At 38.9% G+C, this 20741-nt stretch overlaps 2 protein-coding genes across 2 annotated transcripts in view; both read left to right on the top strand.

Moving 5' to 3' along the window:
• Positions 1–20741, top strand: part of LOC127421083 (antigen peptide transporter 2-like) — a 214152-nt gene that overhangs the window by 147074 nt on the left and 46337 nt on the right. The window lies entirely within an intron of this gene.
• Positions 1573–6654, top strand: LOC127421105 (proteasome subunit beta type-9-like). Its single transcript, XM_051663873.1, has 6 exons — positions 1573–1719; positions 1853–1920; positions 2160–2291; positions 3800–3929; positions 5700–5841; positions 6006–6654. The coding sequence occupies exons 1-6, from the start codon at positions 1672–1674 to the stop codon at positions 6155–6157; spliced, it is 672 nt and encodes a 223-aa protein (XP_051519833.1). The 5' UTR covers positions 1573–1671; the 3' UTR covers positions 6158–6654.

Raw genomic sequence — 20741 nt, forward strand, 5'->3', positions numbered from 1 at the left:
CATCGTTATGTTTGGAGGAAAAGGGTGAGGCTTGCAAGCTGAAGAACATCATCCCAACCATGAAGCATGGGGGTGGCAGCATCATGTTGTGGGGGAATTTGCTGCAGGAGTGACTGGTGCACGTCACAAAATAGAGGGCATCATGAGGAAGGAAAATTATGTGGATATATTGAAGCAACATCTCAAGACATCAGACAGTAAGTTAAAGCTCGGTCACAAATGGGTCTTCCAAATGGACAATGACCCCAAGCATACCTCCAAAATTGTGGCAAAATGGCTTAAGGACAACAAAGTCAAGGTATTGGAGTGGCCATCACAAAGCCCTGACCTCAATCCGATAGAAAATTTGTGGACAGAACTGAAAAAGCATGTGCGAGCAAGGAGGCCTACAAACCTGACTCAGTTACACAGTCTGGAGGAATGGGCCAAAATTCCAGCAACTTATTGTGAGAAGCTTGTGGAAGGCTACCCAAACGTTTGACCCAAGTTAAACAATTTAAAGGCAATGCTACTAAATACTAACAAAGTGTATGTAAACGTCTGACCCACTGGGAATGTGATGAAAGAAAGAAAAGCTGAAATAAATCATTCTCTCTACTATTATTCTGACATTTCACATTCTTAAAATAAAGTAGTTAAGTCCTAACTGACCTAAGACAGGGAATGTTTTCTACGATTAAATGTCAGGAATTGTGAAAAACTGAGTTTAAATGTATTTGGCTAAGGTGTATGTAAACTTCTGACTTCAACTGTACATATGTATATAGATATAATATAAATAATAATTACAGGATGGGTTCCATATAGTGTGGAATATCTAACTGAATCATTTTACCTTGCCTTTGACATCTGAAATATGCAGGCTTTGACTTAATACAATTAACAGTGACATTAATCCTACAACGTTCTTTAAGAACCACTTTAAAAATAAACTAGAATGCATTAAATAGTAAGCAAGCATAGATCTTTGTAGTTGTAACTGTTAGTGTGAATAATGTACTCGTACATACCACACTTCATTGTTCAAATCAGAAGCTAAAATTATTTGCAACTTTAAAAGCTTGCCATTTTACTTCCCTTACTGTAACTAGCAATGACAAACTAATCTTTTTAATAAGCACTTTGTAAATATAGGAAGAACGCAAATTTGTTAATAGGGTATGTGTGCAGCAACCTGAAAAACAAGGTCACAAGCGTGGCTCCAGGTCATAATATCTGTGACTAAAGGAAGGGAAGGAATATTAAACTCCTCCTCTCCCCTGACCTCCACTGCTAAATTTCTTCTTAATGTAATATTAGCACCCAAGATATAGTAGCCTAATTGAATATAAATTCCCTGAGAATTATTGCTTTTTAATTAAAATGCTAAGGACTTTACCTTAACAGTTAATAAACAGATATTAACAGAAGATGGCCATTGTAAGCTTTTCCTTCCCTTTTAGGTTATTAGTTTTACAATTGAATCTTGCATCCCTTCCTCCCATCTCTCTCAAATTACAGGTTAAGACATGAATGAGTGCACAGTTCAGCTCCGTCATTCGGTCAGTAGAAAATGAAAGTGGAATGAACAGAGGCGACATATTCTCAGCACTTGTCCTCTTTGTTAAAAAAACACTTAAACTGCAAAATCTTATCGAAAGTTGAATTTTGTGGTAAACACTGTTGTTAAAAATGCAAGACATCGGCGAACATGAGAGCACTAATGGCCTCAAAATGGGAGTAAGTTTTGTCTCACCTTCTAGTATTTTTTGGCATTTAATCTAAACACTACGATTGTGATGCTTGTTTTCGATAATCATCTCTAACAATTGTATGAATTCAGTCAGTTTTTTTTTTTTGCTTATAATTCCAGACGACAATTATTGCCATTGAGTACGACGGTGGCGTGGTACATGGTTCAGATTCGAGAGTTTCTGCAGGGTAAGCGATTACGGGTGGAGAGTTATGGAGTATTATCTATCCACTCTTTCGCCTTTTCAGAATGGTGTACCCCAACAAATAATCTGCTTTCCTTGTTTTTTTCCTCTCTCTCTCTCTCTCTCTCTCTCTCTCTCTCTCTCTCTCTCTCTCTCTCCAAATCTTGCTGGTACTAAAAGTCTTTGTTATAGACAGTGCCCAAAGCCATGTTTTATATTCTTACGTTATTATATGTTATTCAGTGCCTCGGTGGTGAATCGGGTGATGAACAAGCTGTCCCCCCTCCATGATAAGATCTACTGTGCTCTGTCTGGATCAGCAGCTGATGCACAAACTATGGCAGAGATAGTCAGCTACCAATTAGATGTTCACAGGTATTATACATTAACATTAATGGATCAAATTAAAATGTATAATGCAATAAAATATAAAGGCAACATTTTCAAAGTCAAGCTTTACAGAAAATCATGCATTAACAGAAAATGAAACTATAATATCTATGAAGTCTTAGAGTCATCATTGTGTAGTTTGAATAAATATGATTGTAATTTGTCTATAAAAATAAAAAAATAAATAATAATTTTATTTAGAACCCCAGTGAGCAAGCCGAAGGCGACTGTGGCAAGGAACGCAAAAATTCCATAAGATGTTGTTTAACGGAGAAAAATAACCTTGGGAGAAACCAGGCGCACAGTGGGTGCCAGTTCCCCTCTGGCTAACATCATGAATATAATGCCAATATTAGTTATTTATGTGCAGTGCAGGTCATGGTTTAAAATGAGTAAACTAAATAAGTGTTAAGGGCCAATGTTTATACAAAGATTTTGTATAAACTGTAAGATTAATGTCTAATGTCTTTGAAGTCCATTCTGGATTAACTGCAGAAGTTTATTTGCAATTGTCCTGGTTAGATGGCTGATGAAGGCTTTTGTTGGCAATTAATTGATAGTCAATGTATTCCGTTTTAAGAGTGTAATCCATCATTAGACCAAGGTGATGCAGGCAGAGATCAGTGAGGTGCATCGCAGTTCAACCGGCAAGTAATTTCAGTGAGGTCTATCTTAAGTCCAAGGTTCAGGCAGTGGCCTATGAAGTATCCCATGTCTTATGGTTCATGTTGGCATCAGTTCATCTTCTTAAGTCCATCATAATAGAATAGGAATGGAGCTGGATCTGGCCGGTTCTGGTAACCTCGGGATATGAAGTTCAACAATATATTCTTCTCAAGGCAACTGCACATTTCTTCAATATAGTCGATTAGCAATTTAAGAAATATTAATTTTTCACCACTTCATCCCTATATATGGTTTTATATGACTTCTGTATCAAGCAAACTCTTCACTGAAAAAGTGTGAACCTAAAAATGTGTTTAACATAGTAATTTCTAAATAAAATGGTTTAATTCCAGAAAAAAAAAAAAACAGTTAACTTTGCTCTATTAACCTGAATATATTAGGCTATGCCATAAAAATAAGACATTTTAACGGTTAGAACAAGTATTTACATTTATGGTGACAAGTTTTTACTGTGTACAGTCTCATTTTATCTCATTCAATGTACATCAATTGACATCGACGCACATAGACCGCAACACTTGACACACAAACCTCAGTAATGGTCACAATCAACAAACATTAAGTAAAAAGATGAGCTCTTAACATCCCAACACAACTAGTAACTAACAATGATGACACAAACAACAACAACAGCACAAATAAAACAAACAGCAACATAATAAGCCTTTATAACACTTACTACATAATTTATCCATTCTGCAGTTCATGCTTTGAACTTGCAGATCAGCAACATTCTCCAGTGTGAAATCATTTTATTTATTATCATTTTTTTTTACACTGTATCGACTTCTGTCCTTTATGTTTAGTATGGAGGTCGATGAGGATCCATTGGTGTGTTCAGCAGCTACTCTGGTGAAGAACATCTCTTACAAGTATAAAGAGGAACTATCAGCTCATCTCATAGTAGCAGGATGGGACAAGAGGGGAGGTGGACAGGTATACTAGCTTACTAATGCTTACTAATGTTGCGTTCCATTCAATGTCAGATGTAAGATTGGTTTTGGGCTTTTCAAAATCCCTAAATTGAGACCAAAATTTCTTATGCTCGCTCCTAGAGCTTTCAAGCAACATCCACCAAACCTCATACAGACCTTCAGACTGTCTTATGTCTTTTCTACTGATCAGACATACGGTTTTAACACAGCAGATGATCAAATATGAGAAAAGACCCATAGACCCACTGACAGAATGTTCAAATGCACCAATGGAATTCTTGTTAATTCAAACTCCAAATTTAAAAAAATTCAAATGTCAACAAACCCAAACAAAAACCACGATCTGCTATAATTTTCTCTCTCTCCCTCAGTTCTGTCTGACTATCTATCTAGCTGGAAGGTTGTCTTACTGTAATGTTTGTATTACCATTAATCTTGAAACTTTCAAAAACTGTTTAAATATTTAGGCAAAGCTTAGTAAAACCAACGTCAAAACTTTACCTGTCTAGTTCTATTTGATACCTCTGACCTCTGGCCATAAAGGCATTCCATTGATCGATGCTTAGTAGATTTCGTACGAGGAAACAAAACCTCAAAGCTCCTGTTAGCCTAGCAGATGTTTGATCTCCTAGCAATCAAATCGGGGAAGATAAGGTGGCTGCCGCATTGTGGATTAAGAGTCCAAAGGTAATTGCAAATTCAAATTCATGAACATTTGTAATTTGCCAGGTACATTTCCACTGAGGGAGCAGATAGTAATCATATTATTGTTAACATTTAAGATAAATAACAAAATGTCAGTCTCCAGGGCACCATGACACTGTCTATAAAAGAGATCAACAGAGTCTAAATGTTCCTGATCTTTGTGTGTAGTACTGTATAGGTCTATCATTTCTACCAAGTGAGAACAAGTTGTTTTAATAATACATTTCTATAATTGGATGTAATATAAATCACAACAAATTTAAGATAAAAACAATCTTCTGATGTCACCAATGGATTTTGGAGGTGAAAATTTGACTGTAATTTGACAAAAAAAGAAAAGAAAATAATAGTAAAATTGATGGAAAATTTGGAAGCTTTAAAATATGCAGGTAAAGATAAAAACAAAGGACAAAAGGAGAATCAAACAACAGCAATTAATAATGACATTATGTAGAGCAGGAGTGTAAAACAAATTTTTATTGGGCCGGGTTGGACTAAACATCACCTTAGGTGGGTCTAATTGTTTTATTTCGTTAAACCTTGATGTAATTATGGATGGATAGTGCATTCACAGACCTTGTTATTCTAGCTAATAAAGTCCTGAATCATTTTATACAGCTTAAATAACATTTATTGGGGTAAAACCAAAGTAAGCACAAACTCACTGCTCTTAGCTGTTATTAGCCTTCTGAAAGCAAATATTAACACAAAGTAAGGCCTTTATAAAAAATAAACTTTGGATAATGTTAATTCCATACAAGTTTCCATGTTGAAATCCCGACATCAAGTGGCATTCTATTGCATTTCCAAGTAGGAAGTTGGAAAATCCAACTTTCCCAGTTGAATGGAATGTGAAGTGTATATACTGTATATATGCATGTGTGCAGATACTTGTGTAAAATTATTCTATTATCCCTACATGATGAAACAGTAAAAATTGTTTTGAGATGTCATACACAATAATATATCATTTTATATAATTTGCATTTTATAAGATATACTCACAAGAATTTTGTGCAAAATATTTCTTTGCATTTTCTTCTCTGGTCGTTGTTTACTTTTGCAGGTCTATGCAACCCTTAATGGTCTGTTAACCAGGCAGCCATTTGCAGTGGGTGGTTCTGGAAGTTTCTACATCTATGGCTTTGTGGATGCTGAATTTAGACCAGGCATGACTAGACAGGAGAGCAAGGAGTTTGTAATCAACTGTGGGTTTATTCATTTTCATCACCTTGCATAGCCATCTTTATTATTCTAATATTAATTATTACATTACTATTTTCCTATGTGTGGAACAAAGTGAGGAACATTCTGATATTTACATGTCTTTCGGGCCAAAACATATCCATTTATAAAGTGATTGCTCTTCTAGGTCTGTCCTTGGCCATGAGCCGTGATGGCTCCAGTGGAGGTGTGGCCTACCTCGTCACAATCGACAGTGAGGGGGTTGAAGAGAAATGTATTCTAGGAAATGAACTGCCAACATTCGAGGATACAGAATTAATAATACAAACAGGACATTGAAAACATGAAATAATTGGTGTGAATTTCAAGTGAAAGAAAATCTAATTTAACTTAGTATGAAAGGGCAACATCTTCAGCCACTTAATTGATCTAGCATCAGAATATTTGAATGGTTTATATGTTTGGTTTTAAAATAAAAAAATATCATAATCAATCATTTTTTTCTTTCCTTTTACCATTTTCCTTTTTTTATTTCATTTAAAATATGTACAGTATATAAACTCAACAGAGAAACAAACATTTAGAAAACATAGACACATATTTCACAACATGATCGATTTGGCAAACAAAAGATTCCATTTAGCAAACACCTCACTTTCCTTGGCTTTAACTTTACACATAAGGCAAGAAACCAGTTTTATCACAATAAAATTGTTAACACATATTAGGTTTGCTATAGAAGAGTGCTATACGTTTGAAACAATGTAATTTAACTTCAAGGACGAGGTAAAATATTTTTTTTGTGGTAATCAACATTATGCCACAAATGCTGTTGATTGAGCTGAACTTGTATTAAACCTGAAATATTCCTTTATGAATGTGAATATATGTACACTTTTTCTTCAAAAAGTCACCGGTTTAAAATCACCAGTGTCTTAATCCTCATTAAAAAAGTCTCTCTCTCAGTTTATAGTAACTCCTTTTATTTTCTATGAGTTCCTGGTGTGTTCCCTGTTCAAGCACCTTTCCTCCATCCATCACAATGATTTGGTCTGCCCTCTTGATGGTTTTCAGCCTATGAGCAATCACCAGCAAGGTCTGGGTGGGGCGCTGACTCAAGGCCTCTTGAATCTGTTGATATAACGGAATGGGATTAATGGGGAAGAAGAAACATCCAATTCAAGTAAATGCGATATTATTGTGTTAACATTTCATTATTGGATGAGAATGATTAAAGAGGAGATGAGGAGAGGTGACAAAGTAAAACATGTACCAAGCGTTCACTTTCAGTGTCGAGGCTGCTGGTGACCTCATCGAGTATGAGAATCTGTGGTTGTCTGATCAGAGCTCTGGCAATAGCAATGCACTGCTTTTGACCTGCGGAGAGAAGACCACCACGCTCTCCAACATCTACACATAAACACACACACCAAGCAAATAACAAGTACATTTACCTACACAGACATATTCAAAGGCTATAATTAATTGTAATCACTGGACAGGGTTCCCACTCTTTTCAAGGCACAATTTTCCAGGACATTTCCAGGACATTTTATGTGCCTGACAAGTGTAATATTTATGCAAAAACACATGCGTCCATTTAAATCAAGCTTTTATTTTGCCGTTTCTGTTTTTGATGGTAGTTTCTCACCTCTAGATAAGGAGTTCGCTACATGGCACAGTGTGATTATTAATCCCCGTCAGGTGATTTAATTAAATATATATATATATATTTAATAGAGTTTAAATATTTTCCAGGACAAATAATTATTTTCCAGGACATTTAGGTATTTTTCTAATTTTCCATGACTGGAAAACTGCATTGCAAAAATTTCAAGTTTTCCAGGACGCGTGGGAATGCTGCTGGAACCAGAGTGCCCAACTACATGCAGGGGCCCCCTAATGACATTGAGAGCCAAATATTTGATGGTTAAATATGGCATTATAGAGCGATTTTTACTCTGCATTGAAGCTGCATCTAAACAGCTAATATTGCGTATTTACACAGACACTTGAACAGCACACAGAAGCAGTTTAAATGCATTTACACATAATTACAATCACAAGACATAATGTATCTAACATTTGAATTTGGTTCACAGCAGACAAGATGCATGGTGATTGTCATAACAGAGCTTTAAAGAAACTGTAGGAGCCCATAGCTTTGCTGTGATTCAAAAGAATGATTATAAAATGGAGCAGAAAAGATTTGCGATATGCCACTGATTGTGATTTAAATTAACTGAACCAATATACACTTAAACACACATTAAATGAATATATGTGAATCAATACCTGTGCATGTACGTACAGTACATTTATAATTCTATTTATGAATTGACACATGATTTGATTCTTTATGTTCACCTGTGTCATATCCTTTGTCTAGTTTACTGATGAATTAATGGGCATTGGCTTCTCTGGCTGCTGCCTCCAACTTTCTCTAATCACAGTCAGTCAAACCGTAAGCTATGTTGTCCCCGATGGAGCCAGAAAAAAGCACAGGGTCCTGACCCACCATGGCCACCTATGAAATATAGCCAGATCTTATTGATTAACATGAGCATTATCAGACCATTAACATCCACAATGTCATCAATAGGCTAGTGTACTTCTAATGTTGACAAAACGTCAAATTCTCACGTCCAGCTAAAAAGACCTAAAAAAATCATGACGTAATAAAGCTGCTGAGAAATAAGGATGCTCCAGTCTTGATACATGGATCGGAACTGGCTCTGATACTGAAGTTTTTAACCAAATCGGATATCGGTCAGACGAGCCGATCCAAATACAATACTGTGTGTTAGCCTTGGTCAGTAGTGTCAATGGACTGATAATTTTGCCGCTGCATTGTCAAGTAGACTAGTTAACATACAAGTTTTTCTTAATAGGCTATGCATTTATTTTGAAATAATGTGTATTAGAGGTTTGTTTTTGTATATGTAAAAGAGTACCCCTAATCAGTTCTACACAGTGAGGCACAGATATTCTAAACTGATTGTGATGAGGAGGAGGGCGTGGCCAGGCTGTGAGGATGCACGCCCAGCACTGAGTTGCCTAATCAGCGGGAGAGAGATAAGGGAAGAGCCGGGGATTCCAGAGAGAGCAAGAGAGGGACACACTGTGTGTGTTTGTCAGTGTGTTGTTATGTTTCAGTTCAGCATTTTATTTGTTAATTAAAGTCTTGTTGAAGGGGGCCTGGGTAGCTCAGTGGTAAAATACACTGGCTACCACACCTGGAGTTCACTAGTTCGAATCCCAGGGCATGCTAAGTGACTCCAGCCAGGTCTCCTAAGCAACCAAATTGGCCCGGTTGCTAGGGAGGGTAGAGTCACATGGGGTAACCTCCTAGTGATCGCTATAATGTGGTTTGTTCTCGGTGGGGTGTGTGGTGAGTTGAGCGTGGATGCCGCAAAGCCTCCACACGCGCTATGTCTCCGTGGCAACGCACTCAACATGCCACGTGATAAGATGCGTGGGTTGACGGTCTCAGACGCGGAGGCACCTGGAATTCGTCCTCTGCCACCCGGAAGGAGGCGAATCACTATGCGACCATGAGGACATAAAAGCGCATTGGGAATTGGGCATTCCAAATTGGGGGAAAAAGGGGAGAAAAAAAAAAGTCTTGTTGAATATGGATCCACCTCCAGCTGGGAGTTTCAGTAGGTTATTGTAAGGGGGAGGCCACACACTGGCCCAAAGACGGTATTCAATGGCGTGGCTGAAGGTCTCCTACGTGTTTTGACTTATCGTGCACATTCAGTTTAAGTTATTTCGTTCCAATTAAATAACTATATTATTTGTTTTATGATCCCTGTTTATTAGATTCCAGTTATAAAAGATTCCAAGGATATATTAATGTTCTAATCTTAATTATTATTATTAAATTTGGTTTAACATTGAATCATCATATTTAACTCTATTTTATATTGTACTCGTTCATTCGGATTCCTGTCGTATAGAGAGTCTCGCACCGGCCGTGTATGCGGATCTCACGGTCACAAATACACCAGTATTGGTCATTAAAACAGTAATTGACTAAATACTAATTTGATGGCTGCTCACGCTTGCCCTTTTATCTAAAAGTATTTTGTTTAGTCCCCTTAGATAGTAAACACTTAATTAGAGTAACATTATTTCTACCCAGAGGTCATGACCACTAAATTTACAAAGGTAGACCAACAATACCTAAGTTAAAATAGCTTTATATGATCATGCCATAGTTTCCTATAAACACTTAGCTAAAAAATATTACAATAACCAGAGGTTTAGACTTCACCTTATTTAGGCTTGGCCGACAACTTCATGTTGTCCTAAACGGAAATTCCATAATGAGCCTGTACACTGTAAGTACACTTGAACTAATGCCAATTTGTTAGTCGGAGCTCTAATGTCTCACTCGGTGTGCCCCATGCTCCACTCAGAACTGAGCTTTAGTCCGCTACTAACCTGGTTGTAGATTTGCGGAAACGTGGACTTAACGTTATCTACTAAAGACAATAGTTTCAGAATAAATCAGAATAAACTCAAATGTAACAATTTATTTACCAGGTAAAATAATACATTCATCAATTCCAATTGACAATAATAAGTCATATTTAGACATTTTATCAAGAAATAAGAGTCGCATACCTGATACTAGAAACTACACACAGCAATTGTGTGGGAGATCTGGATACAGATTCCCAGAGCTCTTGGCCAGCCTTCCTTAAATATCCAGACAGAAAACATTGTGTACCAAATGGTATTATCCTTTGAACAATGAGAATTTGGGGGTGAATGGGTTCTCAGCTTCCTGGGGTTTAACCTTTTAACATACAGGAGATCATTTAAATTGTAGGTCAAGGAGGGGGATAGACCTCCAGAATTATGCAGTATTTGGCAAAGACCTTATAACTTTGTCACCATTAGTTTTACCAACATGGGAAAGAGACCATTGTACCAGTCGCACAATTTATCACACGTGGTGATATTCAGGTGTAGATATCAGCTTTTGTGAGAGAGTTCTATTACAATGGTTCTCGCAGAGTTCTTTTACTTTTGCTGGAAATAGCGCCTTTTGGGCATAGACTTTCTGGTGCCAGCCTTACATTATATTATCAACACAGTGAAGAAAACTGCACTCTTCAGGCAGTTCACAGAGACTTTAATCACTGGTGTATCAGAATTCTCAGCAGAAAAATTATTTTGCTAATATTCATAGCCATTATAACTGTATAAGATAACTTCTTCCACATGTCTGTTACCTTCTGGTGCAGATATTTGTGCTGATAGTTCTGAAGTGGTTGTCCATCTAACAGAATCTGTCCCTGCTGAGGCTGATAGAATCTCTCCAGCAGACTCACACAAGTGCTTTTCCCTCCGACTGATATTCAGAGCAGTCATCTAACCTGCCTTCAACTCCAGAGTGAAGTTCTAAAACAATCAAACACATGGAACTTTAAACTGCCTACAGGGCAAAAATAAGGCTGCCCTTTTAATACTTTAATAATTTAGAGCTGATGATACTAGAAAAAGTTATTCACTATAGAAATGTTCATTACTTTTTAAGATTTTAATAATTTCATTATTTAAAAAAAAATCTAATTAATCAAAATATTTCCAGGTTTTCCATGACCGTGGGAATCATGAAACATGTCAGTCGCTAAAACACATTAAGTGTTTGTTGTATGTGAGGTGAGTATGAAATTTAAAGTTGGTGAGTTTTTTTTTTTTTACAGTAACTTTTTCAGAACTTTCCTAAAAACATTTGTTTTTATTACAAAAACATTATTTTTTTTTTTTTTTTAATAAAAAAAAAAAAAAACCAAAAAAACCTTTTTTACTTATTAAAGTTGGACCTAGTGTTATTAAAAGCAGGTTTCAATAAATTAGTGGATTGTGTAGTACCTGGAGGGCTGGTTGATCAGAGCGAGTTGGGTAAGAGAAGGTGATGTTGTTGAAACTGACACGGCCAACAAGACTTTCAGGTTGTAGATTACCATCCATGGCCACTTGTGGCTTCCTGTCCAGGTACTCAAAAACTTTTGCGGCCATACCCACAGAGTTCAGCATGCCAGAATCCATGTAGACTAGTGTCTGTGGGTTGACAGAGCAAAGTTTTTTCTGACCACTCATTCATTGGAAATGCAGTGCATTAGAACATTTGTAGAACACTAGTTATCACATTCTTATATGAATTTCCTTTTACAAATATAAATGAATGTAGAGCTTTGTTATAAATAAAAATAAATGTATATACAGTATAGACTGAACAAAATGTTGACATGAAAATTGTGCTTCATGTGGTAACATCAAAATTAACTAGTATGATTGAAATCAGAAATATTATTTAACATCAGTGAATAAACCTGAATACATCCGGTTACAACTTCAAAACTAATTGTTTGGGTTATATCAGGTAAAAATTGCTCCTAAAGATAACAATAACAGTGATCACAGATTTCTCAGAATGAAAGGAGTTCTAACCCTGATGTACATTCCCAGGTCTCCCTGATACAGGATGAAGGAGACCAGGTTTCCTGTACTCATATGTCCTGCTTTGATGAACTGATGACCATAGTACAGCATCAGGACTTGCATTCCTATTGACATTAACTGATAGAGTGATCAGAAAGTTAGTTTCATAGAGATTGTGAATATAACTCATACAGCTTACAAAGCTAATTTTGAAATGCAATGAAATATTAAAGCTGATGTGTGCAATTTTTTTCATGTTAAAATACTGTCTCTTATCCCAGCTTAATACGGAGAGACAACTATAAGTGAACCATTCATAGGCTGATTTCTCTGAAAAGTGTAAACACTGTGGCTCTGTGGCACTATCAAACATTGATCTCTTTGTTTTAAGTGGCATATCCAGCCCGACACAGCGACATTAACTCAAGGAATGGCATGAGTTTAGAGCGGGACTATCTGTTAGTTCGATCGATGGCAAACAGAAGAAGTATTCGAAAATATGTTTGAAGACAATGTTTATTTTTGCAATTCCAATTGGTGACACTAGTGTGGCAGAAATTACACACTTTAAGTTGTGCTTATCAAATGAACAGGTGAATGATTTATGTAAATACAGTGCCTTGCAAAAGTATTCAGACACCTGACTAATTCTCTCATATTACCAAATTACAAATGGTACACTGAAATTTCATTCTGATTGATATTTTATTTTAAAACACTGAAACTCAAAATCAATTATTGTAAGGTGACATTGTTTTTGTTGGGAAATATTATTATTGAATTTCGCTTTTGCTGGTTGAAGGTTCCTCCTCCCACGTCTCCCATATGATGTCGAGCACCCCGTATGGGCGGCGCCCATACAGGAGCTCGAACGGGGAAATTCCGGTAGAGGCTTGCGGGACCTCTCGCACTGCAAACAATAGGGGTTCAAGCCACTTATCCCAGTTTCTAGCATCTTCGTGTACAAACTTGCGAATCATATTCTTCAGGGTTTTATTAAATCGCTCTACCAGGCCATCTGTCTGCAGATGGCATACGCTGGTACGAATCGATTTCATGCCCAATAATTCATAGAGTTTGTGGAGTGTGCATGACATAAACATTGTGCCTTGATCAGTGAGGAGTTCTTTCAGAATCCCCACTCGGGAGATAACTTTGAAGAGTGCCTCTGCAACACTGCGCGCTGAGATGTTGCGCAGATGCACTGCCTCCGGATATCCTGTTGCATAGTCCACTAAGACCAATACAAAGCGATTTCCGCATGCAGACCGGTCTAATGGCCCGACGAGGTCCATACCAATTCTTTTGAAGGGGACCTCATTTAGCAGAAGGGGGCACAAAGGTGCTCTTGGGGTGGCAGGTGGATTTACCAACTGGCATTCACGGCACGATGCACACCACCTGCGAACGTCGCCGTGAATGCCCATCCAATAGAAGCGGGCCATTAGTCAGTTAAGTGTCTTTCTTTCCCCCAAGTGACCCGACATCAGATTACGATGAGCCGCCTGGAATAACATTTCCCGGTGGCTTTGCAGTATTAACAACTGTGTTGTATCCTCCTTTGTGTGAGCGTCCTGCATCACTCGATACAACCGCTCTCTTATAATTACAAAAAATGGATATGAAAGCACAATGTTCGGCTGGAGTCGCTGACCATCAATGAGTTTCACTTGGTTGAGGGCGTGTCTAACGGTCTCATCTCTTGACTGCTCCAGTGGGAAATCCCATTCAGGAAACCCTCTAAGGAGGGGAGGGGCCACAGCCTCCCCCCTACTCACGTCACCCTGACGTGGAGCTGACGAAGACAGCCCCAGCTCCACCTCCCCTGCCAACGCATCATGCATTCCACATCTGACAGCCTTCATACAAGACCCATCCGCACATATATACCTCAATACATTCCTAAATTCAGGCCAATTGGTACCCAAGATTAGTGGATGGGTGAGGCAGGGATTAACCGCCGCCTCCACTCTTTGTTTTGTTCCCCAAAACTTAAAGAGCAGGGTCATGAATATCCCCATGCATGCACTTCATCCTCACCCTTTTGGTTGCACCCAAAGCCTGTGGAGTGTCAGGGATCCGGACTACAGTTCCCAGCTCCATCACAGGACACTGATCCCGGAAGTGTTCCGGATCCCCGCAACGCCAGCAGGCCAGCCCAGGCGCTACGCTTGCACCTGTGGGGGTGGGTACATCCGCCTGAGGGGGAGAGCAGAAAGGCCTTGAAGTCACCGTGGAAGGGATAAACCGGCGCAAGCAAGGAACCGGCTTCAGTGGCGGGTTTCAACGCCTCCGGGGTGCAGGAACATGGCCTGGAGAGAGAACAGAGTGAGAGGGGAGGGGGGAGTGGGAAGAGATTGGAGAAAAAACAGGGGGAGGGGAGAGAGAAGGAGAGAGTTCTTCTGCCCTTGGGCACGCCACCATATGGTCCTCCGCCAGCAGGACCACGTCCTCCAGCAATGCTGGACGATGTTACTGGACCCATTCTGCCATTCCTTCTGGAAGCTGGCGGATCAGATGTTCCAGCACCACCTGGTCGACCACTCCCTTGACATCATTTCAGGCAGGTATCACGGAGCCGTTGAGAGAAGGCGAAGGAGCGGCTGGCTCCTTCCAACTTCATAGAGCAGAATAGTTGACGGTATTGCTCTGAGCTCCGGCCGACCGGCTGCAGGATGGTCTTCTTCAGGTCACTGTAGACCAGGAGATTAGCTGCCGGCAGTTGTTATTGTTTATTTATTTTTTATTTATTTTTTTCCTTTTCTCCCTAATTTGGAATGCCCAATTCCCAATGTGCTTTTAAGTCCTCGTGGTCACGTAGTGATTCGCCTCAATCCGGGTGGCGCAGGACGAATCCAAGTTGCCTCTGTGTCTAATACCGCCAACCCGCGCATCTTATCACGTGGCTTGTTGACGCGTTGCCACGGAGACATAGCACGTGTGGAGGTTTCACACCACCCACGCTCAACTCACCACGCTCCCCACCGAGAATGAACCACATTATAGTGACCACGAGGAGGTTACCGCATGTGATTCTACCCTGCCTAGCAACCGGGCCAATTTGGTTGTTTAGGAAGCCTGGCTGGAGTCACTCAGCACGCCCTGGGATTCAAACTAGCGAACTCCAGGGGTGGTAGCCAGCGTATTTTACCACTGAGCTACCCAGACCCCCACCACTGGCAGTTGTTGTGCTGCAAGCTGGGCTTCCCCTGACAGCAAATGGATGAGGCGGGCCACCCACTGAGCATGCGGCCAGCCCAGGATTTCAGCGGTACGCTCGAACATGTCGAGGAAGTTTTCAGGGTTGTCTTCCGCCCGCATCTTCGACAGCGTGGGTGGGGGTAGGAGGCTGCTGTTGTCCGGGGTCGCTGCCGGGGCTTTCTCCTGGTTGAGGAGGCTCTGAATGGCCTGCCGGTCCTCTGCCTGAGCTCTTAGGACCTCATGGAAGCGGCGTTCCTGATCTTGGCAAAGCTCAAGCAGAGCCTGTTGGTGGGTCTGATGAAGGTTGGTGAGGGACTTGATGATGTCGGTCAGCGGGAAGGACTCCATGAGGCATGCAGTCTTCAAACCAATTTCTGAGTTTCGGCACCAGTGTGGGAATGTTCAACGAAGGAAGGACACAGGGAACTGGATTCTTCGAACACAGGTAGGAAACTTTTAATAAACAATTTCACTGTAAATAAACACAATGCTTCGGGTTTGAACATCTCAGCTCTTAGAGCTTCAATCAACGTTAAACTGGTTCCAAACTCTCTCTCCGTTCTGGCACTGGCCTGGTCCTTTATGCTGCTCTCCCCAATCTCACTACAATTATAGAGACAGGTGTTAGTCATATTCTGGCTCAGGTGCATGCACCCTTACCGCTCTCTCTCGATGGACGCTCGACCACGCCCCCACTGCCACAGAGTTTATTTTCCTTCAGATTCACAACCTGACCAGTGATCCTTCAACAATGGGTTTTTTATCTAGAAAATGTGATTGCAACTTTAATGATTCACAGGTGGATGCCAATGGTAAAGTAATTGTGTCCTTGTTAGGGCAATTATTTTAATCGGTGTAACCTGGCAGCTTCCACAACACAGGGGTTGAATACTTATGCAAGCAAGATATTTCAGTTTTTTATTTATTTTTTTTAAATATTTCCCAACATAAAACCAATTTCACCTAACAATAATTGATTTTGAGTTCCAGTGTTTTAAAATAAAATATCAAACAGAATGAAATTTCATTGCACCATTTGTAATTCTGTAATATGAGATAATTGGTCAGGGGTCTGAATACTTTTGCAAGGCACTGTATATTAGAAATGTAACAAAACCATATGACACTCTCCCAAGCATATATTGGGAAAAAAATATATATATATATTTTACAACCTTCAAATTTTTAACAGAATTTTTTTTTATTAAATTGATTTGAATCCACAAATATTTGTAACACTATATTGTATTTTGCATAAACTATGTATGTGCACGCACATTATGTATGATATCAGATTTTAAAAGCAAACCCACCCGCAGCACCAGTAGGTAGACAGCCCTCACAGTATCTCTACGAGTCTTCAGGTTGTAAGTGTCAGTCAGTCGATCATCATAACGTCCAGCTTCACTGAGAACCATGCGGAAACTGCGTACAGTCCTCACTCCAGCAACCGCCTCTCCTGCCGTCTCATTGGCTCTGGCCACAGAGTTCTGCACCTCTTTTGATAATTTCTGTACAAAAAGACACTTTGAGTAAGTGTAAAATTCTAAACCAAATAAAGATACATTTATAACAGAGCAAAAAAACATGTATAACACAGAGAAAAGAAAATATTATGCAAGAACGTGTTTTTTTTTAGAGTTCTCCTTGAAGATTCATTTCTATAAAATACAATAAACTCAAAATCAGATGCCTGAACCTTGATTTTGCAACTTCATGAAACTTGACTGGCATGCCATCTGTAAGATATATATTGTCTTTCATTAGAGTGACTTCCTAAGTTTACCGGACTTCATAGTGCATCTAAATCTTTTGAGAGGAGGCAATCAGCAGGGCTTTGATGAAAGTGACCAGGGTTAGTCTCCAGGACAGGCTGACCATCAGATACAGGATGCCCACACTCTTGATAATGCTCCGCAGTAAGATGTTCACATTCATCTCCACTGATTAGCTCATTAGGTGTCGGTGGACAGACGTGAGGTTAAGTCCCCTAACAACAGAGAAAAACATATGAGAGGGTTAATAAAAGGAAGAGAGGGGGCCTGGGTAGCTCGGTGGTAAAATAAGCTGGCTACCAACTCTGGAGTTCGCTAGTTTGCCAGGTCTCCTAAGCATCCAAATTGGCCCGGTTGCTAGGGAGGGTAGAGCCACATGGGGTAACCTCCTCGTGGTTGCTATAATGTGGTTCGTTCTCGGTGGGGCGCGTGTTGAGTTGAGCGTGGTTGCTGCGGTGGATGGCGTGAAGCCTCCACACGCGGTATGTCTCCGTGGCAACACGCTCAACAAGCCACGTGATAAGATGCGTGGGTTGACGGTCTCAGATGCGGAGGCAACTGGGATTCGTCCTCCGCCACCCGGATTGAGGCGAATCACTACGCCACCACGAGGACTTAAAAACAAAAATCGCTGGCTACCAAGACAAATGGAATGCAGCATTAGAGCGCATTGGGAATTGGGCATTCCAAATTGGGAGAAAAAGGGGAAAAATCTAAAAAATAAAACAAATAAAAGGAAGAGAAGAAAACTTCAGAAAATTAGTTTAGTGTGGGGGTCCAGTTTGATAATAATCTGTGACAATTGATTATTATCACATTAATCATTCATAACTTCTAACTATTGTACTTTCAGGCCCGCACATAATCAAAAGTTTCACAGATTTTTGAGCAAAATTGGAACGCCTGTCAATCACAATGTTCTATGCATCTGTATTTGCTGATTAAATATTTTGGTTAATCTGATATTGTCTTCATCTACCAATAAGAATGTAGTATCTACTGCAACCACCCCCACCAATCAAGTCAAAAAATGAAAATAGTCACCATCCAAAAGAATATTGGTTTATGTCTTGACTAATGCTTACCTGTCTTAGCAGCTTCAAAAAATCCGATCTCCTGCTTAACCAGAGCATGAAAGAGCATGAGACGAACCCTCTTGTTTAGTCTTGAAAGAGTGCACATAAAGAAACCTCCACGCAGAGTATAAAGAACTATTGACAAAGAGAATATTCAAACACACACAAAATATATATTTCACCCAATATATATGTCATCATTTACTCATCCTCGTGCCATCCCAGATCTGTATGACATTCTTTTTTCTGCTGAACACAAATTATGATTTTTATAATAATATTTCAGCTCTGTAGGTCACAACTGAATGGTGGCCAGAACTTTAAAAGTCCAAAAACACATAAAGGCACCATAAAAGTTATTCATAAGACTTCCGTGTTTAAATATAAGCAGGCTTGGGGAGTTACAGAATACGTGTAACGGCGTTACATAATCAGGATACAAAAATGTATAACTGTAATCCGTTGCAGTTACATAAAAACTCAACGTTTTCATATTACAGTTACATTTAATAAAAATTGTGTGTGTGTGTGACAAGCGCTAATGTAAACAGACGTGTCTGTGTGCATCCGATAATCGTGCTCAGCATGTGTTCACTATGAGTATACAAGTTTTAAACTGTTATCGTGGTGCTTTTGTGATAGTTTGACTGTCTGTTTCAGAAAACAAACGTATTATATGCTTGAAAAGACTGTATGAGTTGCAGTTTGTGTGAATGAAAAAAACATCTGCACCTAAGCAGACTTTGCTGTGTGCATGGGAAGATTGCGTTTAGATATGATGGCTGTGCATGTACAAGCAGTGAACTATTATTGTGGTAGTTTGGTGACAATTTGGCTATTTGTTACATAAAATAAACATATTAATGTGCTTGAAAAGACTCTTTGAGTAGCTGTTTGTTTGACAAATGACAACCACTACAAATGTAAACAAACATTTCAGTACGCATCAGAGGAGATCATGTTTGATGTGTTGACTGTGTGTATAAGAGCTGTAAACCTTTTATTGTGGTACTTTGGTGACGAGTTGGATGCATGTATATAAAATAAACTTACTCTGTGGTTTGAAGACTGTATGAGTAACTGTTTGAGCAAATATAAATTACAGATGCTTGACCAACCTGTGTTGGCGCGAAAGCCGATTTGAATCTGGCAGCTTGTAACATAACTGGCTGTTGCAGAAACACATATGTGTGACACTACTCTGCGGGGCCCAGTTATTAATCATCACATATGTGTGGCGGTACGTGTGTAAGGGTTAAAACAAGATGACAGGCACTGGAGGCATTAATAATAATAATGATGATGATGAAGATACCATGTGGTCTACCTATTTCAGTCAGAAATTAATGAATGGTCAGTGCCAATTAGTCTAAATGCTAACTGCAATACATGGCAAAATTCAACTTTGTAGTGTTTTTGAATCTGATATATATCAGATTTTTTAACGTTAACCAAGACATAATACAGTGCATCTGTTCTAACTGTATTTGCTTGATGAGAAAATAAACTATTTTCTGTAACAGATAGAGGACTCACCTGATTTGGTTACAAATGTGGAATTGTTCTACATTTGAACATATTCTGTTTTCCTATTAAGGATGCAGTGTCCCTGTTTTACATGTTTTTTTTCTTATATATAATAATAGCTACTACATCACTCTCACACATAACATTATTTAAACATGGTTTGTTTGCATTCAGAAGGCATGATTAAAAGTCATCGAGAACATATTGCTTTTCTCTTGACTTTATTTACAAATGCGATCTTGATGTAATCATAAAAGTAATCTGACTACATTACTTTCTCACTGAAGTAACGTATTACCTTACTTATTACATTTTTACTAAATAATCAGTATTTGTAATGGATTACATTTAAAAAGTAACCCTTTCAACCCTGAATATGTGTGTTCTGAAGTTGATTGAGAAACAGATCAATATTTGAATCTTTTTTTTAACTATAAATCTCCACTTTCACTTTCAGGATGTGAAAGTTAAAATGGAGATTTATAGTGAAAAATGACTTAAATATTTATCTGTTTCTCACCCACACAAATTATACTGCTTCTGAAGACAGACTTCAACACTGGAGTCTGGATTACTTTTATGCAGCCTTTGATTTTTGAACATTAAAGGCTGGTTATCATTCACTAGCATTGTATATTAAATATTCTTCTAACATTTTTGTTTGTGTTCTGCAGAAGAAAGAAAGTCATACACAACTTTGATGACATGAGGGAGAGTAAATGATAATAAATTCAGATTCTGTCTCCCAAACATCTAGATATTTATACCAAAAATACAGTGATAAACCAACCACTAAACCAAAACTGATAGCTCACAAATGACATTTTGTGTCCACTGAGAGGAGACCCATGAGAAAGATGGCTGACATGAAGCTGTTTGCTTGAT

The sequence above is a fragment of the Myxocyprinus asiaticus genome, chromosome 30, assembly GCF_019703515.2.
Source record: "Myxocyprinus asiaticus isolate MX2 ecotype Aquarium Trade chromosome 30, UBuf_Myxa_2, whole genome shotgun sequence".
NCBI lineage: Eukaryota > Metazoa > Chordata > Actinopteri > Cypriniformes > Catostomidae > Myxocyprinus > Myxocyprinus asiaticus.